The sequence below is a fragment of the Herpailurus yagouaroundi genome, unplaced genomic scaffold, assembly GCF_014898765.1.
Source record: "Herpailurus yagouaroundi ecotype Mexico unplaced genomic scaffold, PumYag 140, whole genome shotgun sequence".
NCBI classification, from domain to species: Eukaryota; Metazoa; Chordata; class Mammalia; order Carnivora; family Felidae; genus Herpailurus; species Herpailurus yagouaroundi.
In genome coordinates, this window is record NW_024412395.1 from 39,451,039 (window position 1) to 39,478,969 (window position 27,931).

The 27,931-nt window shown below is 39.5% G+C and overlaps 1 protein-coding gene and 1 long non-coding RNA gene across 6 annotated transcripts in view; one reads left to right on the forward strand and one right to left on the reverse strand.

Annotated features, from left to right (window-relative positions):
* Positions 1-27,931, reverse strand: part of CYTIP (cytohesin 1 interacting protein) — an 81,729-nt gene that overhangs the window by 12,556 nt on the left and 41,242 nt on the right. For 2 of the 5 annotated variants that reach the window (XM_040475130.1, XM_040475129.1), the window contains 6 exons: positions 20,564-20,723; positions 13,318-13,367; positions 13,019-13,073; positions 8,963-9,065; positions 8,656-8,749; positions 5,754-5,823 (listed from right to left, as the gene is read on the reverse strand). In XM_040475130.1, the coding sequence (XP_040331064.1) occupies positions 5,754-5,823; positions 8,656-8,749; positions 8,963-9,065; positions 13,019-13,073; positions 13,318-13,367; positions 20,564-20,632 (441 nt within the window). In that variant the 5' untranslated portion in view covers positions 20,633-20,723. Of the gene's footprint in view, positions 1-5,753; positions 5,824-8,655; positions 8,750-8,962; positions 9,066-13,018; positions 13,074-13,317; positions 13,368-20,563; positions 20,829-27,931 lie in introns of those variants that run through there. The other 3 variants (XM_040475131.1, XM_040475128.1, XM_040475132.1) reach the window with 3 other exon arrangements.
* Positions 1,592-5,767, forward strand: LOC121030587 (uncharacterized). Its single transcript, XR_005790306.1, has 2 exons — positions 1,592-2,004; positions 5,240-5,767. It is a non-coding gene; the product is annotated as an uncharacterized LOC121030587 (long non-coding RNA).

Sequence of the window (27,931 nt, forward strand, 5' to 3'; positions counted from 1 at the left end):
GAGAGCCCAGAAACAAACCCATACTTATATGGTTAATCAATCTATGACAAAGGAGTTAATAATATACAATGGGGAAAAAACAGTCTTTTCAGTAATTGGGAAAACTGGACAGCTACATGCAAAAGAATGAAACTGGACCACTTTCTTATACCATATAAAAAATAAACTCAAAATGGATTAAAGACCTAAATATGAGACAGGAAACCATAAAACTCCTAAAAGGAAACATATGTAGTAATCTCTTGGACATTGGTCTTAAAAACATATTTTTGGATATGTCTCCTCAGGCAAGGGAAACAAAAGCAAAAATAAATTATGGGGCTACAACAAAATTAAAAGCTTTTGCTCAGCAAAGGAAACCACCGATGAAGCAAAAAGGCAACTGAATGTGAGAAGGTATTTGCAAATGATATCTGCAACAAGGGGTTAATATTCAACATATGTAAAGAACTTCCATAATTCAACACCAAAAAGCCCCAAATAATCCCACTAAAAATGGGCAGAGGACCTAAATAGACATTTTTTTCCAAGGAAGACATACAGATGGCTAATAGACACATGAAAAAAACACTCAACATCAGTTATCATCAGGGAAATGTAAATCAAAACCACAATGAGATATCATTTACATCTGTCAGAATGGCTAATATAAAAAACCCAAGAAATAAGAAGTACTGGGGAGTATGTGGAGACAAAAGAAACTTCATGCACTATTGGCAGGAATGCAAATTGGTGCAGCCACTGTGAAAAACAGTATGGAGTTTTCTCAAAAATTTAAAAATAGGCGCCTGGGTGGCGAAGTTGGCTAAATGCCCCACTCTTGATTTTGGCTCAGGCTATAATGTCACGGTCCGTGAGGTCGAGCCCCAAGTAGGGCTCCGCACTAACAGCTTGGAGCCTGCTTGGGATATGCTCTCCCCCCCTCTCTCTGTCCCTCCCCCACTCACGTGTATGTTCTCTCTCTCTCTTTCTTTCTCTCTCTAAAAATAAATAAACTTAAAAGAAATAGCCAAGATGTATAGGCACCCTAAGTGTCCATAAATAGAGAAATGGATAAATGGTGTCCATAAACAGTGGAATATTATTCATCCACAAAAAAGAATAAAATCTTGCTATTTGTGACAGCATGGATGGACCTAGAGGATACTATCTAAATGAAATAAATCAGACAGGGGAAGACAAATAGCACAGGATTTCACTCCTATGTGGAATCCAAAAAAATTCCACAAACAAACAAAACAAACAAAAAGAAACAGATTCAAAAAATACAGAGAACTGGTGGTTGCCAGAGGGGTGGGGAGTGGGAGGATGGGCGAAAAAATGGCGAGATCGTCTGTCACTAAGAAAACTCAATACAGGGGCGCCTGGGTGGCGCAGTCGGTTAAGCGTCCGACTTCAGCCAGGTCACGATCTCGCGGTCCGTGAGTTCGAGCCCCGCGTCAGGCTCTGGGCTGATGGCTCGGAGCCTGGAGCCTGTTTCCGATTCTGTGTCTCCCTCTCTCTCTGCCCCTCCCCCGTTCATGCTCTGTCTTTGTCTGTCCCATAAATAAATAAAAACGTTGAAAAAAAAAATTAAAAAAAAAAAAGAAAACTCAATACCATACAAGTGTCAAGCATTTTAAAATTGAGCTATCTACATACAATGTGGTATCCATCAAAATTCTAAAATGTACTTACAGAACTTGACAACCTGATTCTAACATTTATATAGATGATCAAAGAACCAAGAATAACCTGGACGTTTTGCTCAATGGAATACCAATATTTAAGGTAAAATAACGGAGTTTGAGATAAACAATGGATCGGAATACGGAGCCCATAAGAAAAACCATGCATATATGAAACGTGCTTGAAAACAGAGGCTTCTCTGCAGTTCAGTTGGGGGAAAAGACGGACTATACAATAAGTAGTACTGAGAGAACTGAGTATTCATATGAGAATCAGAGAAAATTAGAATCCCATCGCAAACCACATGTAAAACTTAACTCTGGATGCATTCAGAATGTAAGTGTAAAAAAGAAAAACCTTAAACCTTTTAGAAGAAAATATAGAAAGTGCAGATTACCTACAAAGGATAAAAAAATAGGAGATCTTTCATAAACAAAAATATCAAAGGCGCAATACATTTAAAGTGCTAAGGAGACAGAGCATCAGCTAAGAATAATTCAGTCACCTCGCAAAACTCTCCTTCAGCAGTAGCAGTGAAAGATTTTCTTGGCAAAGAAAGACCTACTTACCCTTGCTAAAAGCAAGTACTACGGCAAAAAAAAGAAAGTAAACCCAGAGGTAAGGAACAGAAAAAAACAGCAAGCAGGCCAATTCAACGTATGAGTGTATTTGTTCACTACCAGATATCTGCAACAGAAGCCTGTAGTTTTTCTTTCTAAAAGTTGATAAAATTCTCCAAAGGCAAGCAATAATAAGAAAGATGGGGTCTTAAATGGACATTTAAACATGTTAACGTTCTTATGATGTTCTATGAGAGGATGGGTATATTGAAGAAATTCATGCATCGTTTAAAAAATAGGTAAGTATGGGGGCGCCTGGGTGGCGCAGTCGGTTAAGCGTCCGACTTCAGCCAGGTCACGATCTCGCGGTCCGGGAGTTCGAGCCCTGCGTCGGGCTCTGGGCTGATGGCTCAGAGCCTGGAGCCTGTTTCCGATTCTGTGTCTCCCTCTCTCTCTGCCCCTCCCCCGTTCATGCTCTGTCTCTCTCTGTCCCAAAAATAAATACACGTTGAAAAAAAAATTAAAAAAAAAAATAGGTAAGTATGAATATTAAAACTTCAAGAGAAAACATTGAAGGAGCAGAAATTGCTTAGAAACATGAAACGTGTTTTTTACAGGAGAATTCTTTATTCCGTGAAATATAGTCCTATTTGATCAGTCATACTTTAAATAACACCACCGGTTTATTTTGTACATTTCTTTCCTTTTTCTACAAAAGGTTAAAGAAGCCAGGTTTATTTAACAACAACAACAACAACAACAACAACAACAACAACAACAAAAAGATGTTCACGAATACTCTCTTTTACAAAAACAAATTAAGTTTTGACAGTTTTAAAACCTAAATAGGGGAGCCTGGGTGGCTCAGTCAGTTAAGGATCTGATTCTTGATTTCGGCTCAGGTCATGACCTCACACTTGATCCAGCCCTGAACTGGGTTCTATGCTGAGCCTGGGGCCTGCTTGAGATTCTCTCTTCTCCCTCTCCCTCTCCCTTTGTCCCTCCCCACTTGCACTTATGCTCTCTCTCTCTCAAAAAAAAAAAAAAAAAAAAAAAAAACCTAAATGTAATATGAAGCACTGTTTATTACATACAAAATATTCATGATAAAATGTTAGAGGCATTCCCTTTAAGGTCAAGAACAAGAAGATTATCACTCTTGAACAACATGGGGGGGTTGGGGCACTGACCCCTGCACAGTAAAAAAATCTACATATAACTCTGCACTCCCTAAAAACTTAACTACTAATAGCCTACTGTTGACTGGAAGCCTTAATGATAACATAAACAGTTAGCACATATTTTGTATGTTATGTTACATACTGTACCCCTACAATAAAGTAAGCTGAATCCTTGCACTTCAAACCTTTGTTGTTCAAGGATCAGCTATATTTGAATAATCAGGGAGTAAAGGGCCAAACCTTTCAGTATCTGCAGATAATATTGTGTCTAAATAAAAAAATCTAAGAGAATCTACAAACATATTGGAATAAAGAGACTTCAGCAAGACTACTGGATTTAAAATTTACACAGGGGCACCTGGGTGGCTCAGATGGCTAAGCGTCTGACTTCAGTTCAGGTCATGATCCCACGGTTTGTGGGTTTGAGCCCCGCGTCAGGCTCTGTGCTGACAGCTCAGATTCTGTGTCTCTCTCTCACTCTGCTCCTCTCCTGCTCGCTCTTTCCATCTCTCTCTCTCTCTTTCTCTCAAAAATAAACATTATTTTTTTTATTTACACAAAAGTAAATAGCAACAACCTAAAAGATCTTTTAAAAGTAAAAGATCATATTGGAGCACCTGGGTGGCTCAGTTAAGCGTCCAACTCTTGATTTCAGCTCAGGTCATGATCTCATGATTCATGGGATCAAGCCCCCCATCAGGCTCTGGTCTGACAGCACAGAGCCTGCTTGGGATCCAATCTCTCTCTCTCTCTGTCTCTCTCTCTGTCTCTTCTCTCCTCCTCTCTCCCACTCATGCATGTGCACTCTCTATCTCTCTAAAAATAAGTAAACATAAATAAATTAAATTAAAGTTAAAAGATCATATTTATTATAGCAAGAAAACTTAGAAGGTACATAAGAATAAACATAATAAAAGATATACAGCAGTGCATGAAGAAATTATAAAATATTTTTGAAGTACACAAAAAAAACCTGATTTAAAAGATCAAGTCCTATGTTTGAAGTAGGAAAAGTGAAAACCATAAAGATGTCAATTGATATTTATTCTATAAATGTCAATTCCCATCATAATCTGAACAGAGGAATTTTTAAAGAAATTTTACAAATTAACTCAAAATATAGCAATAAGTACAATAACAAGAGTACAAAATCAGTGTTGATACAGAAGGAAACAGAGGTTATTGATGAACTAGATGTGGGGGGAGGGAGGAAGAATACAAGATAAAACAGAAACAGTAACTCTACCCTCCCGGGCGCAAAAATTAAAATGTACACACTTCAGGGGCGCTCAGTTGGTTAATCGTCCAACTTTGGCTCAGGTCATGATCTCACAGTTCGTGAGTTCCAGACCCACATCGAGCCCTCTGCTGTCAGCACAGAGCCCGCTTCAGATCCTCTGTCCCCAGCTCTGCCTCTCCCCAACTGGCACGCACATGTGCATGCTCTCTCTAGTTCTCTCAAAAATGAATAAACGTTAAAAAGAAAAGAAGTACATGCTTCACAAAGAAAATTGATAAACACCAGCTATTGCTAAACACAGTCCAGGCAAGCAACCTGCCTGTAGTAGGCCGTGTGGTCTCTGCTTAGACTGGCCCCCTCACTGCCATGCAGGGGAGATCTCTGGGATAAAGAGATCATTGCAATCTGTAGGACCATGACTCACATGCACATGGGTGAGGGCTGTACTTCACGGCCTGGCAGAACCTCACCCATGTAGCAAACTGAGATTTTCAAGACCCCCAAAAAGCCATCCCAGGGAATTGTATCTAAACATCCTGCAATATGCACTGTCTCCTGGAAACTTTTTTTTTTTTTTTTCCCCGCTTCAGAGTTGACTGCGTGTTGGCCAATGAAAGGAGATTCAAGGACAACCACAGGAGCAGAGGGAGATGATTTCTGGAGGAAGAAAGAGGCTGAACAGAAAGACACAGAAGAGGAAAGTGGAAAAACAAAACTTCTAGGCCCTCCTGCAAACAGGCAACACGGGGGGAAAAAAATGAAGAAAAGACCAGCAACTCCTCCTTTGTTTCTTCCCCAAACAAAATGTAAATCAAGAGAGATCACAGGTGCATGAATGAAAAGTCCTTCAAGTGATGTGCCTTCCTGTTGCTTTTCTGAGCCTCACAGAAACACCGAAGGAGGAAGGAAGAACGTGATTTGCACTGGCTTGTGGAATTTAATATTCCTGTAAAGATAATTGTGTGGCTCTTGATAATTCAGCAGTTTAGACTCATCATGACATTTCATCTTCAAGGGCTATTTCAATCCCTCAAATAGATTTTTATTCTACCACTCACACATTCAAGGATGAAAAAGGTACCTCGCTGTATTAAATTAAATTACCTTTAAAACTTGTAGCTTTGCTTCCAGCTCTGTTCTTTTGAGAATCATTGTTCCATTAAGAGTCTCTATCCTGTTTTAAGAGAAAGGGAGGGGGGAAGGGAACAGCATGAGTGATTCTTTCAAACAAGTACCATCCTTGTAGATTATGCCACTTTGAGCACAGACTACACTTAAAAAAGCAACATAAATGTTATTATTTCCATGGCACGTCAAGTATCTGCACCTAGGCGGAATCTTCTGACAATATTCAGAGAAAGAAAATGGAACAAAAGCAACACAAAAACAAAATGTCCCCTAGAGAGGGAGGTTGAAAGAAAAGATACTGTTTAACCTGTAACCGATGGCTCGCTTTATAGATGCCAGCGTTATGGCAATGATTGTTGTTCTCTGATGGAATCTGTTCTTATGGTCTCTGACTGAATCACCTATTCTATTTGGTGAATATTTACTGGGCATTTACTGTGTGCCAGAATTTAGATAGTCATGCTTAGCATGAGGGGTCCAGCAATGAAACCAACATGCAATAGGGATTTTCAAACAGTGGAAGCACCATGCTCTTTCTTGGAAAAGGGAAACATCCTTTCTTTCCTGGGATGCTAGGGACCTTTACTCTGTAAATTGACTTAATTTCGCAGCTCGAACAGACGGAACCGAAACCACTAAGCGATAATAACCTTCTTATGACTCTCACATCTTGGAGCCTTTTAGGTTTATAAACCTTAATCCTAGCATTATCAGTTTGATGCTGTTCTTTTCTCCCTATACCAAATGCCTTTCTAAAAATAAAAGGACGTGTTCTGTCCTGAGTGATTTGTTTTGTGGGCTCATGTTGAGGCCTTTATTTTGACTACTAAGTCAGCAATCTGAATAAGGTAACAAATTCCATGTGTTAGTCACACACCTAAATATTTTTAAAGTATTGGTTCAAATTCCTTCTGACAAATAAGCTGTAACTATTTATTAAGATTCAGGAAATCTTTCAAGTCATGGGGGAATAATAGCATTAAATATGGAGATGAATTTTTCTCTATTTCTAATAGCATCATTCCCAAGATAATGAAATGATAATGAAAGCCAAGATGTTGTCTCCTTTCTCATTAGGATGGTCTTGTCTCTGGTCACGAGTGAGGATCCCTATGAATCTGTTTCAGTGGGAACTTTAATGCTGACCTGAGCTGAACAAGCAATAAATGTCTATGTGCCAAACCTCAGGAATACACTGGTCACCCTCTTCAGTATTTATACAGTTGTCTCTCATTTTCCTGACGTCTGAATTTCCATTTGTTTCCACCCACTACTCCTTAATTACATACCTGTGTTCTACCCACTTCAACCATTTGGAACATAGCCTCCTCATTCTAACTGCCACCATTTCCCCTGGGATTCTATATGACTCCAACCATATAGATTCAAGTTTCTCTGGAGTAAAGAGCTCCTTTACCCTGAACTCACAGGATCCACAGAGTTGGACCATCAGGAGTCCCACACACAGTAAGAACATCTTTGAAGCTTTAGACCAGAATAATTGAAGAGCATCCAGAGGATTTTCTATTGGCAGCTTGCAATGAGCAGCTGTGGGGTAGCTGAAGAGAACAGATCTTGGCTTCCAGAGTGGGTGGTCAAATCCTAGCCCAGTCACTTACTATATCATTGATCTTAATTCCACCTAACTTAAGCTTCAGGCACTTGATCTATAAATAGAAATAAAACTAACATCACAAGGTGGCTGTGAAGGACGAGCGAGATAATGCACACACACCCCACCTTAGTCAGAATAAATGCTTAAATTACTTAGCCTGACAAGACCCATGCTCTGCCCCCTGGCCAACTCCCTGCCTTCATTTCTTATATTCTCCCTAATCTACCAACCACCCATCACACTGGTTGTTTCTCTATCTCTTGGACATGCCAAGCCCATTTTGAGAATTCACAGACCTCTCTCTTTGCCTGAAAGGCTCTCACCAGAAGTTCACATGACCATCCCTTCTTTTTCTTTATGTCTCAGCCCAGATTTCCCCTCCTCAGGCAAGATCCCTCTAAACGCAGGTAGAATCCTATTACTCAGTATTCTACCCCGTTCCTCATTTTACTTTCTTAATAGCAGTAACCAAAAGTTGAAATTTCAAAATTACTTATTTTGAAGGCTTTCCTTGTCCATCTCCCTCCACAGATAATAAAGCACTACAAGAGTCCTTGTCTTTGTCTCTCCTAAGCCTATATCACAAAGCTGGAAACATAGTATTTGCTCAATAAATATCATTTGAATGACTGAGGAAATTCCATCTTGTAACTAATTACTGAAGTCTTATTAGGCTCTAAAGGATGGTATGGTAGAAAATTCAGTCAAATCTCTAGTTGGGGAGAACACTCTCCCATGAGTAAGTCTGGACTATTAGTAAGTGTGAGTGTGTGTCGCAGGGCAGGGAGGGTTGACCAGAGTTTTCTTCCTGCTAAATGGAACACTAGAAGAGAAAAACAATTGGCTTGTGGTGTGAGAGTAAAAAACTCAGCCCTCCTGACCTTTTATTTGTTCTAACCACAAGATTATATCAACCATGGAAGCTGGACTAATTCCTCTCTATCCAAAGAGAATGTGGTGCCAGTTTAGTTGAATTTGACATTAAGATAAATAAATAAATAAATTTTCTAAATGCCATCCCTCCCACACAGATGTAGAGGCTATTGATGTCCTCTGACTTTAGATGTTGACAATACTTTCAAGTTTGAGGAAACCTTGAGAAACAAAAGGGACTGATAATACAGGTCTGTACCCGATCCCAAAGCTTTGGTGCACTGCCTCCCTTCTTGTGATCCTGAACAAAAAGCCTATTCATTCACTCAACAGGCATTGTGAGAGACCATAACATTTCTGAAGCCCCATGGGAAGCAGATGGATAGTTACGTTAACACGTTTCCTGAAGATCTGATCAGGTCAACGACTTGTTTGTGGGTAAAGCCTTCCGTGCTCACACCATTGATATTTGCAAGGACATCACCTGGGAGATGCCAAGGAAAGTGAGTGTTAAAACACTTGCTTAAAGAATCCCTCCTGACATGCAAATAAAACAAAACAAGCAAGCCCCAAACCTTAGCAACATAAAAGAGGGAAGAAAATTCAAAGCAGCAATCATATCCTGACCTTCGGTAGCATAAAGATTTCTTTTCTTGCTATTTAAATCATTCCCAACATGAGCAAAGTTATAAATTACCAGTTTGCAGGCCAGCGTAGTGGGCTGGGCTATCCTCCTGTATTTTGCAAATCAGAGTGCACATCTCAGAAGAGCACATGTTCTGGTTCTGGAGCCTGTAAGTCTAAAAATTCAAGTGATACATAATTATTATTCAAAAAATTCAAAATCTATGTGTCAAAAAATAAAAGGGTGTTGATTACGCAGCAGAACAGGTAAAAGTACAAAGAACAATTGGAAAGGCTTTCTTGAATATAAACTGAATCAAAGGTACCAGTCCTGAGATTCTATGATGAAATCTGTAGCCAACCCTTTTCATTAAAAAAAAAAAAATCCAGGGTGAGACTAAAAGTGGGATAAGACTGGCTCAAGATTTTCCATTTTCAAGCCTGAGAGACCACCTGATGCTCTCATTATTACATATCTATTAAGAAAAATTAGGTTTCTTATTTCCCAATGGGATAAAACAATAGTAGCCAAAAAGCAAAGAGAAAAATCTCTGTGTGGTTCTCCCAAGCTAAAGCACTCATTACAAGAGCATATGGAACAGTACACATCCAGGAAGGGAGATGTGCCAACAATAATTATTTTAAATCAGAGCTCTGCAAATAATGACAATCTGCCCTGTATTTTTTCAAAAGTGCTATAATTGACGTGATTACCTTCTTGTCTAAGTGCTCTCTGGTATGCCTGCCTGAATACTCACCGGTTCATTAGTCACTCAACTAAATTAGAAAAAGTTATGCTTCGTCTCTTGCCTCAGTTTGTCAAAAGCCGCTTGGTTTTGTTTTTATTTTTGTTTCAAATTGTACCAAGAACACTCCATAAATATTGCTCGATATAGTGGCCCAGTGACCTATAACAAACATATTTTTCTTTTTCACACATTTAAGTTACGAAGCCTGGTTCCATTTAGAATCAAAATCAGTATCTGAGTTGAGTAATCTGATTCCTAAAGTTATTCCCATTACAGTACTGCTTCTCCGTGGAGAAATTAATGCCTGATGTTCACTCCTTCTTATTTTACAGACGCAGAGACTCCAGAACCAGAAGTCAATCATGTGCATGCGACTCCTAGAAACTTGACTTAGTTAACATCCAAGAAATCTCTATTCACTCTGCAAGGCATTTAGAATCCCTATATCATAAAGGTACGAGGGACCTTTAAAGGTCATTTATTACACTTCGCTCTATGTCAGATCCCTTTAACAGCTTTTCTGCCAGGAAGTCTTGCTACAGCCTGGACCCTTTCAGGAATGAAAAGGTGATCTAGTCCATGCGGTACATGAACCAAAGCTCTAACAGTCACTCCTCTGGGAAACCACCGTTATAACAGCTCTTATTAGCAGTGAGAATCTGCCCTCCAGGTCCAGTGATCAAAGTGAGTACAATGAGGGGAAACGTGTTGATTTACACAGCCAGCATATATGCGCACAACCAGTGTAAAATTTGTGGATTGGGGACAGAGAAGAAAAGGCAGAAGCCCCATAGTTCTGGACTGAAAGAGTCAAATAATCCCCCCCGCCCCCCTCACACACACACACACACACACACCCCTAGTCTTCTAGTTCCCATTTTTAGAAGCCAATGACAGAACAATCCTCTGCATTTCTCAGAGATATAAAAGTCACATTGCCCTCTCTCAGGCCCAGTGACCTTTATTCTAACACCTGCCATTGTTTGATCTACTGGTACCGGGCACGTTACTAAGGACTTTATATGACGTATTGTTTCATTTGAAACTCCTAAGAATCCCACCAGGCAGCACCGAGAGAACATGAACTTGGTGTGTATGAATCTAACATTTGTGTTGCTATCAAACTGTGTGGCTCTCACTAACAGTATAAAACTAGCACCCAGGGAAATCCAAAGGGGATGTGTAGTTTCTTTGCCAATGTGCCCTTCACTTGGTAGACCAGAACCCAAATACATGTTAACCATGGGTGCACGATGGGGATACATGAGGCTCTATCTGGTCTTCAAAAAATTCCCAGAGTATTTCCCCTATTTGATGACTACTGCAAACCTTAGGACTGTTAAAGAATAGATTATGGTGTGGGGACGCTTGGTTGGCTCAGTCGGTTAAGCGTCCGACTTCCACTCAGGTCATGATCTCGCTGTTCGTGGGAGCTGTGGTGACGGCTCAGAGCCTGGAGCCTGCTTCTGATTCTTTGACTCCCTCTCTCTCTGTGCCTCCACTACTCTCTCTCTGTCTCTCTCAAAAATAAATAAACATTAAAAAAAAAAAGAATAGATGATGGTGTGGAGCTGGCAATGGAAAGCAAATACCAAGAGGAAATTGGCAGAGGACTGGGTTCCTGCTTTACTGGAACACACTGCAGTTCAGAAATAAAATCATTAACTCGTGTTTATCTACAAAGGTTCTAGCTGCTGTAACCTGCTGTCCACTAATGATAGTTTTGACTTGTGCTCCATGTGGAGTCCGCATTCATGGTATGGGGGAGAAACATGGGGAATCAATGACATATATCATAGAAGAGTAAGAAGAAAATCCTCACTTGTTACATTAAATAGGATAAGTGGGTAGTCATCGATCTTGTTTCCAGTAGCAACTGCTACATACCCTCTGGATAATTCTCATTTAAAAGCAAGCACAAAAGGCAGTGTCTCCACAGCAGAGAGAGAGAGCGTTTCGTATGAATGGGGAGTAAGAGAGAGTACTATGCTTCTAAAACCTCATAGAAGAATCATAGGTGTCACCGAATTTAAAAGTAGAATAGTTCAGAAAGTAGAAAGTATCTTTCTTCTTCCTATAGCCTTCTCCCTATTCCTTATAGCTAGGGTTCCATTTGGTTTCTTCATTCAGAAGGCATGTTTTACTTATTAGCAGTTTCCTGTTCCTAATCTTCAAATACACAGCATCTTTCCAATTTGGGGGTTGATATTCAGTCACCAAAGTTTTTTGAAAGCAGCACCAAAGTTAATCTCAAAGCTGATGTGCACTATAAGAATACGATTATGCAAAAGACTATGATTATCTAAAAGAAATGCCAAAGTGTGATGGAGAAAAAAAAAACAATAATACATAAGCTATTACTGTTGCACTTAATCGGACTGGACTTCATCTGACCTAACTCACCATCTTTACAAATATGGCCATGAAAAAGCAGAGAGCAAATAAGAAATGAAATTTTTAAGCTATTAGAAATTGAAACCTATATGAGGCACCTGGGTGGCTCAGTCAGGTGTCCAACTTCAGCTCAGGTCATGATCTCATGGTTTGTGAGTTAGAGCCCTGCATTGGGCTCTGTGCTGACAGCTCAGAGCCTGGAGCCTGCTTTGGATTCTGTGTCCCCTTCTCTCTAGCCCTCCCCTGCTCACGCTCTGTCTCAAACTCTCTCTTTCTGTCTCTCTCTCTCAAAAAATAAACATTTTTTTTGAAATGTCAAAAAAAAAAAAAATAGAAACTTACAAAGACTGTTAGAAACTTCCTAGAGCATGAGACAATATGCAGGTAGACCCAAATGTTCTAAAATGTTTCAAACAGTAATTATAAGGTGTTGTCATTAAGAAAAAAGTCCAATTTCCTTCGCCATATCCAAGATGAAATCCTTAGTATCTCAAAATGTAACAGAGGTTCCACAGGAATACATGCAGTCCCATATACACAAATATACACGCTTTCAAGTATTTCTTGAATGCCAGAGAATAGATTTAAAATCTGATATACAGTACAAAAATGATTATGCAAAACACATCCTAAATGCAAATATATAAAATGCACATCTGTAATAGAGTATTTCACTTTCTTATTTAGAAGATCTGGCTGAAACCAAGTGTTTCTGATCAGGCTCAGACTTACAGGAAAACTAAAGCAACTCAGAACAAGGAGCTGAGCAGGTCTCAGGGGTTTTATTTTGGCTTCAATGTTTTCTTTCCTTGATGGCACCCAGCACGCTGAAAAACTCCCCCAAACCACTGCACACTGGATAAAAGTCACAGATACAAGTCACGGAGCCCATGATTCTCTGATCCTGTCTTCACTCTTTCTTTGCAAATATCATACTATCAGTGCCACTTTCTTCATTAAAATCTGGAAAATTGAAAACTGCCCACCTGGATTTCAAATCCAAAAGTTCCATTATCTTGCTTTTCCACGGTAACAAGCTTTCTGTAACAAAAAAAAAATTGAAAAATATGCATGAAGACCAAAGTATCACATTTGTCACAGACGTATCATTAAATAACTGCCACAATTACGAACAGCTGACGTTCATGTAAACTGTAGTATGTGAGACTCTGTGTGTGTGTGTGTGTGTGTGTGTGTGTGTGTGTGTGTGTTGTCGTCCACAGTCTGAAGAGCTGTGCTCCTGAATGCCTTGGTGAGAGACACAAAAATACATGAATCTCTTTACCTTTGAGACCAGGAGAAGTCACCTAAAGAACTTGATCTCGTCAAAGCAAGCTGAAAAATAGAATAAGCACACAGTTATCCAAAGGTCCTTAAGACACAACTATGAAGTGTTGTAAATCACCAAGCACTTTGTTCTTTGTCACCTTCTTTGGCCCAGCTCTGGGAAATTGTTATGGAAAGGTAGTAATTTCCATTTTCTAGTGGTAGCAAAGGAGAGCGGGGGAAGGGGAATGTTGGAGCATTAAAAGGCTAAATGAGGCTCAGATAATAATACACCCTGGCAAAAAGAGTCCACGTAATGTGGCAAAACTCCAAAGCTTCCAAAAGGAATGTCATCTCTAATCTCTATTTAAAATAGCCTCTGAAAGATTAACCATAGCAATTTCTAATCACACGGAAATCCAAAGAAAACAACACCCACAGAATGGCATATAAAACTCAAATGCTTGATAGTTTTTTGAGATACTGATGAAATGACTGTATTTATTATAATAGTTCAATATGTTACTGTTTTTAACAGGATAAAATAATCTCTAAAGAACCAACTCATATGCAGAAGCACAATTCAGGTGAAACCAGGGACTCCAAACCTCAATTCTGCTTATGATTGATTTTTGCAGAAGGTCTGGAAGAGTGCGGTGAGATCTGTAGCCAAGAGAGCAAAGGAACCAAATAGTATAAACAACAGGAATACTATCACCTTTCCTCCTCGGCATATTTTGGAAAAAGATCCTATAAACATAAACTTCTGAGATACCTTCTACCCTTGTAAATAGGAAACGTCAGCAAAAGGCAGCATCTTGTTTTTTCAGGTGATGGCTGTTTTTTCTGTGTTTTTGTGTTATTGTTTAGGAATTAACAAATGGGAATCAGCCCTTTCTCAAATGTTGGTCCAGTGGCCCAAAATGTAAACTGCAATCCTAGCTAACCCATGGGTGTTTCATGGTCAACCTGACACGCCTGTCATCTATCAGTGAATACATAAAAATGTCAGGGGCCGCTTGGGTGGCTCAGCCAGTTAAGTTTCTGACTCTTGGTGTTGGCTCAGGTCCTGATCTCGAGGGTTGTGAGTTCAAGCCCCACATCGGTCTGTGAGCTGACGCTGTGGAGCCTGCTTGGCATTCTCTTTCTCTCTCTCTCTCTGCCCCTATCCCGCTCATGCTCTCTCTGTTTCGCTCTCTCTCTCTCAAAATAAATAAATAAACTAAGAAAAAAAAAGTCAGGAGATCAACACATAATCCAAACAAATAGAGGTTGAAAATCAGAAGGCGAAAAACACATAAAATTAATGCACAAACAAAACCCTCATTAAGGCATTTGTTAGGACAGAAGCCTACGTCACTGTAATGAATCTGAATTATCAAGTACGAAATGCCAGCCTTTTCACAAACTTTCTGAAATGGCTCAGCGTTCAGAATTTGGCTACTGATTGGTCAGTTAAGCTAATGTAAGGAAGAGATGATCTCTCCTCGCTTTGATGCAAATTGATTATGTTTTGGAATTCCTTGTCTTTTCAGTTCCACCCCTCAAATCATTTGCATCATCCTGAAGTCTGCAATCAGAAGGCTCAGACCCAAAAAGATTCTCTAGATTTGCCAGAAATTATTTATTTTCAATTTGTAAGGACTAATGATAGATGGCCCGCAACAATGTGCATAGTTTATTTCGTCCTGATTTGTCCTACTAACCACAAACATGGGCGAGGGACGACTCAGCTATGCAGTAGGGCTGCCTTCTTATAAAAGAGAGCAATAAACTTGATATTCCCAAGTATTTTCATCTCGCCAGCACACTGCACTCACATTGTCTCAATCGACTTTCATTATTTGCATCTCCCGGGCTTTTATCCTTGTTTCCGATTGCAAGCTTCGTAGGTAGGTCATATCTACCTGTTACCTGTTATCGTAGCCAGGGCTTATATTTAAAAATACTACTCTTGCTATCAATATTCATCATATTAGTCACACATTCTTGTATGTGGAGACTGTATGTGTATTTATATAAAGGGTATGCTGGATCAGATACCTCACCTCTGTACAGAATTACCTTTATCCTTAGAGCCACGTGGGGACTGTACTTGTTTTATTTTCTACCCCAGTGCCTAGTGCAGTGCCTGGAATATAGGGGAAACTTCAAAATAGCTAAATAGACAAATAGAAGTAAACTATTAGACACCAACGTAAGTAAGTAGTGGTGCAAGATCAAGTTCAGGAGAAATGCATTAAAATGTTCTTCAACTTTGCCCTTCATCAAATTTTAAATATTTGCAGGAAAAACTCAAGGGTAATCATTAAAAATAGAAAATTAAATTTAAGAAAATCCCAAACACGTGACAACATCAAAAATGAAAAACAAAACAAAACGAAAAGAACAAAACCATCTCAGTCCAAAAACAGCAAGAACCATAAAGGATTAATAGGAAACAAAGGAAGTTCTAATGCCTTAATACATAACTGCCAAATGAATAAATGGTGGCCAAAATGAATGAGTTATTTCCAGCCTTTCCTCAGCAATTTTAAATGCCCTTTTGCCAGGCAAATAATCACAGCACTGACAGGAACGTTAAGATTTCATCTGGTCCACCTGTAACCTGCCTTCTAAAGTAAAAAAAAAATCATTCCAGATAAATTCAAATATAAAATAGTTTAACTCCACAAGACAAACCCAAATCCTCTACACAGAAAGCAATTTTCCTACTTTTCTCTGGCTCACCTCTCTATCTAGCTAATCAACTAGTTGAAAATATTTGCCTAGCACACCGTGAGGCGCACGGCAGAGACCCAATTCCTGTGGATCAACTGATTTGGGTTACCAGCAACACACACACAAAATCAGACTAAGTCAAATTGTAAATTGGTTTCTACTCTAGATCAGCGATGAACCTCTCTTAGGCACCTAATGTTTAAAGAAAAAACAGTTTCAACAAATTAGGCACCATCAAATTCTCTGACACGTGCCACATCTTGACACACAGCCTCCTTGCATGTGATCTGGGCTGTCAGACTCAGGCCATGTGAAAAGGAATGTTCCCAGGGTTCAGCCCGTGCTCAGGCACCCGGGTATCTGCCGAAGTGGGAAGAAGCATGCCTAAGGCCTTATCCAAAGCATCACCCTTTGAAAAATATTGTGCCTACAGCCCTTTTCCTAGAGTGAGCGGTCCTGTTCTAGGCTCTAACCTGTTCTAGGCTCTAACCCGTTCTAGGCTCTAACCCGGGGCGTCAGTGCTCCCGAATGCGCTCCCAGCCAGAGCCTTTTCTCGGGGTTGCAGCGGAGACACCAAAACGTATGGATAAGGAACGGGTGTGTGATGAACGGCATATGCCGGCAACAGCTGTCTTTTATTACACATTATCTAATATGAGAACTCTAGGTTTGGCAATTTGGCAGGCCTGCAAGCCACACATTCAATGACGACCGCTGATTAGACAAAGCTCCTTAACCCCTTGTTAGCCACTAATATAAAGATGCCTGGGGTTGAGTTTATGATTCCTCTTCTTTTGTTTTTAGTCAGAGGGCTTCAAAGATCAGGCATTAATATTCAAAACGGAATTTTTGCCGCTATGCGGTGATTTACAATGTCCCTCTTTAGGGGGAAGCCAACACTAAATATGTCAGCTGTCAGTTTGCAAAAGATCAGGGTAATCTGTAGCTCAGCCAGAGAGCCAGCAGACTCACAGGAGCTCAAAGTTCAATACTGCAGCCACTTCTGCTGCTAAGTAACAGATTGTTACTTCCTGGTCCCCACCGAGTGAATGCATTTCCGGAAAGTATTGGGGGTGGAGAGAGGATATATATTAACATGTTTCTTTTGTTTCTATTGTTTGTTTCAAAAGCCCAAATCCTGTGCCTTGTTCTCTTTTCCAGTCTCTGCTGCAATCTCCCTAATTGTTCCAGGAATCCAGGTGTTTTGTTTTGTTTTGTTTTGTTTCTGTTTCCCTTTTAACCCAGGAACCTTGGGTTAGCAAGACTCTACAGACTATTCTAAGATACAGCAAAATAACGGAACCGTGTGCAATTTCCTAACTCGTAAGTGCCCTTAAGGAACCCAAATAAACGTCACAGCTTCCCAAGAAAGTCTCACTGTGGACTCATGAGCTTCTTTTCCAAGAAAAACTGTGGGCTATTCACTCAGGGCATGCCACAGTATGAATTAGAGAATACTTTCCCAATTATTTCGTAGTGAAATTAACACAGTGTTCTACCTAAAAGTATTCAGTTAATGATCAAGATACCTTGTTGCAGTTAGAAACTTGGGAGTTTGGGGTCACAGATGGGTGAACAGACAGAAATCATGTGAAAGCTTCTGCAGGGCAGAACCCATCCCAGAAATAGACACGTTACAGAGTTTAGCACAAAATTCCGGATCGGAACTTTTAAGTGAATTCACCCTTTCTGAAGTTGCCTATTGAGTAATAATTCAATAACCTGGAGAACGTCAGGCAAAGACAACCTGTGGTACCAGTGAGGCACATTCCAGTTTCTAACCCATTTGTCAGGTCCCTGGTTCTTAAACTGCCTTCCAACTGCAACCTACTACCCTTGAGGGAGCGGCCCAGAGGTACAATCACTACTCCTTTGTTATCACCACATTTATAAAGCCTATCTTTATTTCCTCCCGTCTCCTTCCCACACTGTTTCCCATTGCAGGGATTTTTACCCCCCAAAAATATGTTCAGAAGTAGAAGCTGTACTGAGATGTCTGTCGCCTCCTACAAATACAGGTATTGAGATAAGAGGTACACACAGAAATCTATTTTTAAGCAATTCCAAGTGTAAACACCCAAATGCTTCTGAAGATTAATCTGAAACTACATGCTCACCAGATACAGCTTTGCAGAAACCAAAGCCAACAATAACGAGAAGTATGAACTGTTGACGTCAGCCCTGAAAGTGTTGAAAATAACAGTGGGCAGAAAAACACCTGCTCATGTGGTTGCCTCACAGGGATCTTGTTGCCTGCGATTCAGGGAGTGCCAAATGGGTGATTATTCTCTACAAACCACTTAAAGGAAATGAACATCCATTTGGAAAAGCCTGAAATGTTGGGATAAACTTGCATCAAGTCTCATTGATGCTAACTGTACAGAATCATAAGTATCATGCAGAAGAGAGTTTTTGTTTTGCCTTCTTTTTTTCCTTAAAGTCATTCTCACAACAGGAAGAAAACACTGTTTAAATAGGAGTTTGCTATGGGAGAGAATAGGAGAAAAGGGAGAAGACGGGGCCTAAAAAGATGAGAACATCAGATAGATTCGTCGGTGTGAGAATGTGGGCATTTGTGTGTATATAGGTTATATACCTATGCACAATGCATGTGTTTTGTGTGCCCAAATCCCTCTCCTTAACTCCTTCCAGTAACCTCGTACTGACTGCCTTCTTTTTAGTGGAAGCTATCTTCCCTCGAGTTTAAGACCAGATGTGACTCCTCCGTTTTCACTGCCTTTCACAGCCAAGTCTCCGGGTCTCCTCTCCATTCTGTCCATTTCCTTTTTCTCCAACTACTATAAAAGTTGGTCCCTCATTGCTAGTCTCTACCCAGGTACTCACCATGTTTCTAGAGTGAGGCTCCTAAAACCCTCTACTGCTCAAACATGCCCAGTGGCTACCTGTGTTGGTCAAATCACTGCTTCCTCAGGGGAAGTGTTTAGTAAAGCAGCCCGCCGGCTTCTCGGCCTTTACGCTAAGATCAAGCGTAAAGGAGCCCAGCACCAAGGTCTCCACTCCCCTTCAACAGACACTTATTGGGTCTCCCAGACATAATAATGTGCTGTTACCTCAATGTGCCCTAAAGGCCCCGAGATCTGTGCCTTGGCATTAATTATTCCCTTGCTCTGGAATACCGTTCAGAATTGGAACATCCTATCCTTCAAGGTTATATTAAAAGACACGTCCTTGAATTAGAGCATTTATGTTGTGTAATGCCTATTTTGTTCTGCCTACTGAATTGTTAACCCTAAAAGGCCAGGAAATGCATTCTTTTCATCTCTGTATCTTCTACACACTGCTCCATATCTGAAACCTGAATAAAGACCTTGGTGCTTCCTATAGCTGCTTTATTTTCAGACAGGCAGTAAATTGATAGAAATGTTCATCACTTGATTAAACTTAATGTCATAAAAGCACTTTTGCATTAAACGAAGATCAAAAATCCCAACCATGGCAAATTATGCCTTATCTTCATTGTGAAAAATAACGAGGAATCAGCTGTATACATGGCTGAGAAAAGATCATGACTCGCCCACTATGCTCTAACTCTCTAATCCTGAAATTAGAAGGCTTAAGAGGAGCACATGATATACATGCAGGATTGAAGGGCAAAAATTCATGCTTTAAAGCAATTCCAGTTCTAAATTCAGATATGCACTTGGAGCCTGATAGCAAGTTATATAACTAAAACCTGAAGAGGTGCTATGGTTAAAAAATTATTTTAAAAATTGGAAATTGTAGAATCAAAGAAACGAAAAATAAACTCAGCTGGACATGGATTTTCCTAAGTGAGTTTTCATCTCTAGGGAAATCCCTTACAATAAAAATAAAAATGAGAACATGATGGTTGAGCACCAACTTCACGTCAAGCGCTGTGTCAGGCACGGCGCATTTTCTTCACTTACGCCAAAGAAGAGCTCCTTAGGGTGGCTCTATTATTATCTCCATTACAGAGAAAAGAAAACGAAGTCTTAGGCAAGTGGCTTGCCCAAGGTCCCACCAGCTAGTAAATAGCTGAGCTGGTACTCAATCTGCCAATTTATCCAGTAAAAGCCTTCATTCCCAATGGCATTAGGTATGTACCTGTGCCCCCGCACTGAAAATAATTTAGTCAACAAATGCTGTCCTGGAGAAAAGGTACTCTCATTCCATTGAAAATGACTATCACGGAGTGAGGCTGGGAGGCATAGAATCAATGGGACACATATGGGGGAAAAGATCAATGATTCTCAAACGGGCCACATCTGCATGCACTCTCTAAGTTTGATGCCCTTAACGATTTTCATTTTACCTGAACACCTCTTCAAATGAGAAAAACAATCTCCTTTTAAGTTTGGCCTTGAAAACAATATTTTATCATGGTCTTAAATCTTTTGGACTTCTCCATGAGCAACCTGGGCTTCTTAGCTGTGTCCTCCCCCATACTCTTAGTGACTAATTCCAAGCCTCTAAAGTACAAGTTCAGTGCAAAGTCAGATAAACATATCACTCTGTTCCCAAGAGAACAGGAAAACTCTGAAAGTACAAAATAGTAATCATACCTGCTTTCTTCCCCGAGGCAAAGTGGCCACTGTGTCTGCCAGCATTTGAATCCTTCTATTATCATCCATTCGGAAGCTGCCTGTGAGTGTGGAGTCAGAGTTATAAGATGGACCAGCACAGTAGTCCACCAGATTGCCATTGCTGTTCTGTTGCAGGAGCCTTTGTAAAGACATTGTGAATAAAGATTACTCCAGCTAGCACATGGTTGAGTGGCCTTGCAGGATGGGGGAAGCTAAAACTCTAACCCTCTGACAAGTAATCAAAAGTAGCAAAGCAGAAAGAGCCCATGTGACTTCTGTGGTTTTAGGTACTTGTTACACAAACCCTATCTTGCAGTTCACTCCCATTTCTCAATGCTTTTTTTTCTTTAAGCCCCTGGGAGAAACAATACTTTTACCTTTAAAAAAAATCAACTTATTATTTTCTCTTTCAAAAAACCAGAACTCTTATGCTTTTATGAGCTGTGGCAAATTGTGTTCAAAAAACCATCTGCCTTATTTTAAAAGGAAGAAAGAAATATTTCCCCAAGTTCTGCCATTTGTTACCCACCCATTCTCCTACTTAATATGGGCAGTTCAATGTCAAAGTCAAGATACGCAGACATTCAGTTCTTGTGGATATAAGCAAGAATTACAGGGTCCAGTCATAATGTTCTCTTACAAAGTCCTTGTAATGTACTTTCCCCAAAGTACACCCTAGCTCATTAATGTTCATCAAAAAGGCATTATATCTGCCACTTGGATAACCATTCAGCATTCTTCCAGTTGCCCTTCTACTACTTTGTCCTGACTAAAATTATCCATCATCTTACAAGGAACAATGGGAGGAGAAGACCAGCATGTTCAGAGCTCAAAGTTGACCCTCTCTTAGACTGGACTTTGCTGCAGCATCAGCCTGTGGTCCTCGGGGAATAATGGAAAGAACAGGAAGTTATCAGGCAAACCAAGGTGGCGCAAGAATGTTTCTTGTTGGTCCGGGCATGAATATGGGTCAAGGATGCCATCATGAAGTACTCAAGATCACAGATACTTTTTTTGGTGGGGGTTTGAGACCTGTAGTTTTGAAGAACTGGTTTCAGAGGAGGAGCGGGGATGTAAGTAGAGAAAAGAATCAAAACAAAAACCAAAAAGAAGTTTTACCTACTAGAAAAAGTCAACTGCGATTTTCAAAATAATTGTGAAGGTCAATAGTAGGACGTAAAGGAGTTAGAAAGTTTTGAACTAAAATGGAGGTCAAGGTAAATCCAGGCCGAACAGAAGCTGCCAAGTATAAAGGGTAAAATCTTGAACAAAACGATGTTTCTAAAAACATAAAAATATCTAAATCAGGGATTACAACTGCATTTGCCTTCAGGGCCCAGATGGGTAAAATAATATAACATAAATGTGTAAAACAAAAGAGAGTGGTAGAGACTTTGACAACTAAAGAATGTGTCAGTTATGAAGACATTAATGTGGTGTGTGTGTGTGTGTGTGTGTGTGTGTGTGTGTGTGTGTATGTGTGAGAGAGAGAGAGAGAGAGAGAGAGAGAGATTTTAAAACATCTCCAGGCTATGAGGTACATGACTTAAATCAACACTATTAATTGAGGACAGCAGTGCACCTGCCCCCTCAGAATTTTATAAAGTTAAGTAAATATTTTCATATTTCAAAATGCCAAATGGAAATTATACACTTGCCTGATATAAGGCCATATAGCAAAATGACAACCAAGCATTACAGATGGATGCCAAAATTGTATCAATTTAATTTGTTATGCTGACCTTAGCTAATATAAATTATAAAAGTTTATTATTAAATTAAGAAATTAGAAAAAAAAAGCTTTACTTATTTTATGACATTTGTTTAAGAAGGAGAATCTTTCAAATCGTAAGATCCATTGCTGTGCAACCAGAGACAAAGGCAGAGCTGACATTCAGTCAGTATATACCAGATTGGTCAGACTTGTTAATTATATATTTAGGACCTGGCCTATTTTGATTGGCCAGTTTCCTTCTCTGATTGTCAAAGTCTTGTGTCATACCAGTTATTAAATATTTTTAATAACATCCTCCATCAAAAATAGCCTTTGTGATAAAATGTGGAGAAATACTAATATTTTCATACAAATATGACTTCAAGCCTCAAACCCTTGATTCACAAAGGTGTTCTACTATTTACAATTTATTTGTTCTATAGAATTTACCTCAGAATAATTACACTATTCCGAACTCTCTTCCTCTTCATCCTCCCCTTTATTTTATAAGGCTGATTCAGAAAATAAATCAGATCAATCTATCTACCTACTCAAAAGATTTCAAAATTGCCTCATTGTCCACAAAATAAAATAAAATAAAACTTTTAAAAAGTCCAGTTCTTATCTAACTTTATTCTCTGAAATGTCATATCATTTTTTTCAGATCTTTCTTTTGAACTTAACATATGATACTTAGATTACACCTGGAAAGTAAGAGCCAATTTGTATCTTTAAATGTATACTCGTGTCCTATGTACAGAAAGCATTCAAGCAATGTTTGTTAACAAAAAGGGGAGGGAAGTAGATATTCAACAAAAATGAATTAATATTCATCTAAAGCACCAAAGAACAAAAAACTAAACTGGTAGAAAATTCTTGTATTATGGACCCATAGTCCAAAGAGCCACAATCTTATGTAAAGAGAAATCTGAGAGATGCAGAAAGAATCTCTTTTAAAATATGTCTGTCATGGGGTGGTGCCAGGGTGTCTCAGTCAGTTAACTACCTGAATTTTGGTTTCAGCTCAGGTCAGGATCTCATGGAGTTGGAGCTCTGCATCAGGCTCTGTGCTCTCTGTCCCTCCCCCACTCATGTTCCCTCCCTTCCTCTCTCCTTCTCTCCCTTCCCCATTTCTCTCTCTCTCTCTCTCTCTCATCTATCTCTTTCTCTCTCTCAAAATAAATAAGCTTAAAAATATATATATGTCTGTCGTCTACTCAGAAAGCTAACATCCCATTATTGGGGGGAGGACATTCTTATTTGAGGCATTTTTTCATAAATATGCAAATACTTGTGGATTGAGTTAAGTTTTAGTACAAATGAATTGAACCCTGAGGTGCTGGAACATGGGCAAGATGTGATAGAGGCCTCTGAGAAGGGTATATACCTAGAGGACAGAACATAGAAAGACAGGAGGGTCTAGAAGGCAAACTTGGCCAATTCCATACATAACACCCATTAAACTCATAGACAGCTATAAGAAGGTTAACAACAGCGGTTTCAGTGCCTAACTTTTTGGATTCAAATCCTGGCTCTACAAGTAGCGTTTGACCTTGGAAAAGTCATTTATTCTGTCTGCTATGGACTGAATTGTGCCCCAATATACTCATATGCTGAAGCTCCAAACCCCCGTGTGACTGTATTTGGAAACAGGACCTATAATTAAGGAGGTAATTAAAATTAAATGAAGTCCTAGGGTAGAATCATGATCCAATAGAATTGATGTCTTTATAAGAAAAGACATCAGAGAGCTAGTGCCTGCTAGCTTGCTCTCTTGTCTCTCTGCCATGTGAAAACATAGGGAGGGGGTAGCCGTCTGCAAGCCAGAAAGAGAGGAAAGAGAGCTCTCACCAGGAACCCAATCTATGGGCACCTTGATCTTTGACTTTCCACCCTCTAGAACTGTAATAAATTTCTACTGTTTAAGCCACCTGGTCTGTGGTATTTGTTATTACAGTATTGGTCCAAGCTGACTAATATGCTCTCTAAACCACAGTTTTTACATATCTAAAATAAAAATTTGTAGGGAAGAACAGATAAAATAGTCCATGCATAGCGCTTGGTTCAAAGTAGAGTATTACTATTGAATTTTAAGTAATAAGAATTCAAAAGGAAAAACTTCAAAGGAAATTACTTTAATTCTCTATGAAATGCCTTATCTACTACCAAATGCTCATATATGCAGCAAGGATGAGCAGTCTAAAGGCCAGCGTACATGTGAAAACCCTTGTTGTCCTGTACCATTTTGCAATGCTTGCAAAACACTGTCAGAGCCAACGTCAGAAATTTCTGGGTTTCCATTACCCCTAATTTATCTATTCATTAGAGTAGATATGGGACAGAAGGAAATGGCTGCTCAAAAAAAAAAAAAAAGAAAAAGAAAAAAAGAAAAACCCAAGAATTCCTTTGTGTCCTTCAGGTTTTAAGACAGTTGTTGGGTTTATTTTATTTTGGCTGTTTGCCTTTATTTGCACAAGAAGTCTTTATTTGCTTCCTGGAAAACCATAGGGTTTTGTTTTGGTTTGGTGTTTGGTTTTGCTTATTTGTTTTATTTTTGCGTTTTGCCTTCATTTACACAGGAAGCCCTTATTTGGCTACTTGCACTGACATAGACACAGGTTATAGTCACACAGACAATATTTGAGTCTTTTATGTTTGAGTTTATGTAAGGTAAATTTAATTTGGTAGGGCTACTCTCATATCTGAGAGCTGACTAACAGTGACAAATGGTTTGTCCTATTTCTCACCTATTTGTGTGATTGGACTGGGTGGATGGGTGTCTCTATCTTCCTCAAAAACTCTGTGTGGGTCCCTGGGATTCTGAGAGAGTTCCTTAAAGGGAATTCTCCTTCTTCAGAAAAAGGTAAACGACAATCAGGGCTGGCTCTGAAAAATAACAAGCTCAGGAAAGGGAAATAATAGAAACAGAGATCATGAAGTCCCTATATTAGAAACCCTAATGTGGATACAAACCAAATATTAGCTTCAAGTTGTGACGTACTTATTTAAAACCACACACACACACACACACACACACACGCAAGACTTTAAATCTAATATAAATAATAGTTAACAATAGATCATATCCATTATGTTTTATTACAAGTATAAGGAAATTTTCTGACCTATTAAAGCTTAGTCCAACCAGTCATGAAGCTATGGGTAGACTACAGTGCCACCTAAGAGATTTAGCTGCTGAATTCATCTGGGGTCCTAAACAGATTATCTAGATCAGGTGTTCATGAATCCATTCAGTAAGATAATTTCAAGCCTTATTTCAAATGTAAAAACAGATTATCTTTGTGCATTCATTTTGTGCATTTATCGCATAGAAACATAATCAACTGCTTTTTAAAAAAATTTATTTACATCATTTTACCTACTTCAGGTTTAGGGAGCGTGCTCTGAGCATGATGGGAATATGCCAAAGATGGGTCTCTAAGAAGGTCCATGTTAAAGGTATAAAGTCGTATGTGGGCCACTTTGAGGTGATACGTTATGAGTGTAGGTTTTATCCCGGATGTTTGTGGGTGTGTCAATACGTCTATACAAAATGCTCTGTAGGTACGAAGGACTTAAGTCTTCAGGACACAGTCTCTCCAAATTATTTTATTTATTTTAGTTATTTATTTAATTTGAGAGAGAGCACGCACGAGAGAGAGGACGTGTGCGCGCATGCAAAGGAGGGAGGGGCAGAGGAAGAGAGAAAAGACTCTCAAGCAGGCTCCACACTCAGCACAGAGCCCAACGCCAAGGCTGGATCCCAGGACGCCGGGACCGTGACCCGAGCTGAAAGCAAAAGTCCGAGCTCAACCAACTGAGCCACCCAGGCACTCCCCTACAATGCTTTTGAGACTGTACTCCTCAGAATGTAAGAAGATCCTTGAGTTACCCGGAGGAGAAAGGAGTGCCAGCTTCCGGAATTTCCAGCCCTGACTGGAACCACAGTAGCTCCATCTTTATTTGCTTTGTACTGTGTTCCTCCTCATACCACATGGTTTCCTTGGCTTAAAAAACGAAAGCTTCAGCCTTATAGAACAGAGAAAAGAATCACAACACATACTGTGTGAAAAATAATAGCCTGTTAAGTCACTCGTTAAGAAAGTGTCAGTCCGCAAATGAGTTTCCCGGTATTCACAGACATGGCTCTCTTTTGGAGGGAAAAACACCAACAGTGAGATAGCTAGGGTTCGTGGGGACAAGCCCCAAATGAAAAACGTTGTGTACCTGAGGCGCTTTCTGTTGCCTACTCCTGTGAAACTGTTTCTCCTCCGGTACAGAACCAGAAAGGGGCCACAATGCAGCCTTATATACAAGCCAGACTTAAAATGGGAGACCCCGGCTCCAAACCACACCAATGAGCTTCCCGAATTGCCTGTCAGTATTGACCAATCAGAACAAGGCCCTTCCAACCTTTTTGGAGAAGGGCACTTTCTCTGTGGGAGGCCTGCCTGACTGGGGTCTGTCTGTCCGTTGGTGCCGTTGCTCCTGTAACAATAGTAAAGACTCTTTAAGCATGAACACAGAGTAATGAGTGACCAGTAGCCCAAGGATCCCTAATTCTGGATTTGCTGAAAAAAGGTTTTAAACTACTTTTTTCCCCATGAATTTATTAAGAGAAAGGTGAAGATGCTTTAAGCAAACTGAAGTACATTTTCATCCTAAAGAAGTCATTCTCTGATATGAAGATGCCTTTCTCAGAAATATAAAGTCTCTAAGAGAAATAAATTGGCCACCTAATTACCAGAATATTTTCCTTGCTTGAGGATTATTATCTTAAAAAAAAAAGTAGCTATTTTTTTTCTTTTAAAGTTGCTTCATTAGTAAAGCATTTGGGATATGACCAACACGTTTAAACACAAAGGTCAAAATATGTATTGCTTTTTATTCTAACAACCATAAAATAGGTGAAAAGTATCAGCTACACCTAATAAAAATTACTTCAGTAAAGTATGTGGTTTCCATTTGAACATAGGGGTAATTCACTGAAATGCGTTCATTCAGATCCATTTGAGTCAAAGAATAGGACCTTAAGCATGTGGGTAAGAAGATAAAATATTTATAAATAGATAATATATACATATGTGTGTATACATAGATGAGTGTGTGTGCGAGAGAGAGAGAGAAACTGTAATCTTTATTGGTGATATGGTTGCATAACTAGAATATCCGTGACAATCTGCAAGCCACTGAAAAGCAGACTCAGTAGACGGTTTTCTTAAGTGTGAGTTTCAAAGGATACCATATAAAGAGAAACGAATTCATCATACTGCAGCAATGGATGAAAAGAACTGAAATAACGGGGGAGAGAAACATTATCAAAAGAGCCAAAAACCATAAAATAGGAATGAACCTAGCATGTTTAAGATTTTATGAAGAACATTATAAAATCCAGACTAAGGAAAAGAAATACCATGTTCCTATATGAGAAGAGTCCTTCTTATAAAGATATCTGTAAATTTCCTAAAGTATTCAATGTACTGCACATCAAAATCCCCACAGGTTTTGTTAGCTTGTTTGTTTATAACATTGTATATACGTTCTTACACTCATCTGAACAAGAAAGTACACAAGACTGGCTGAGAAGAATTTGAAAATAATAGTGGTAGGTAAGTATGGGAATTGAGAAAACT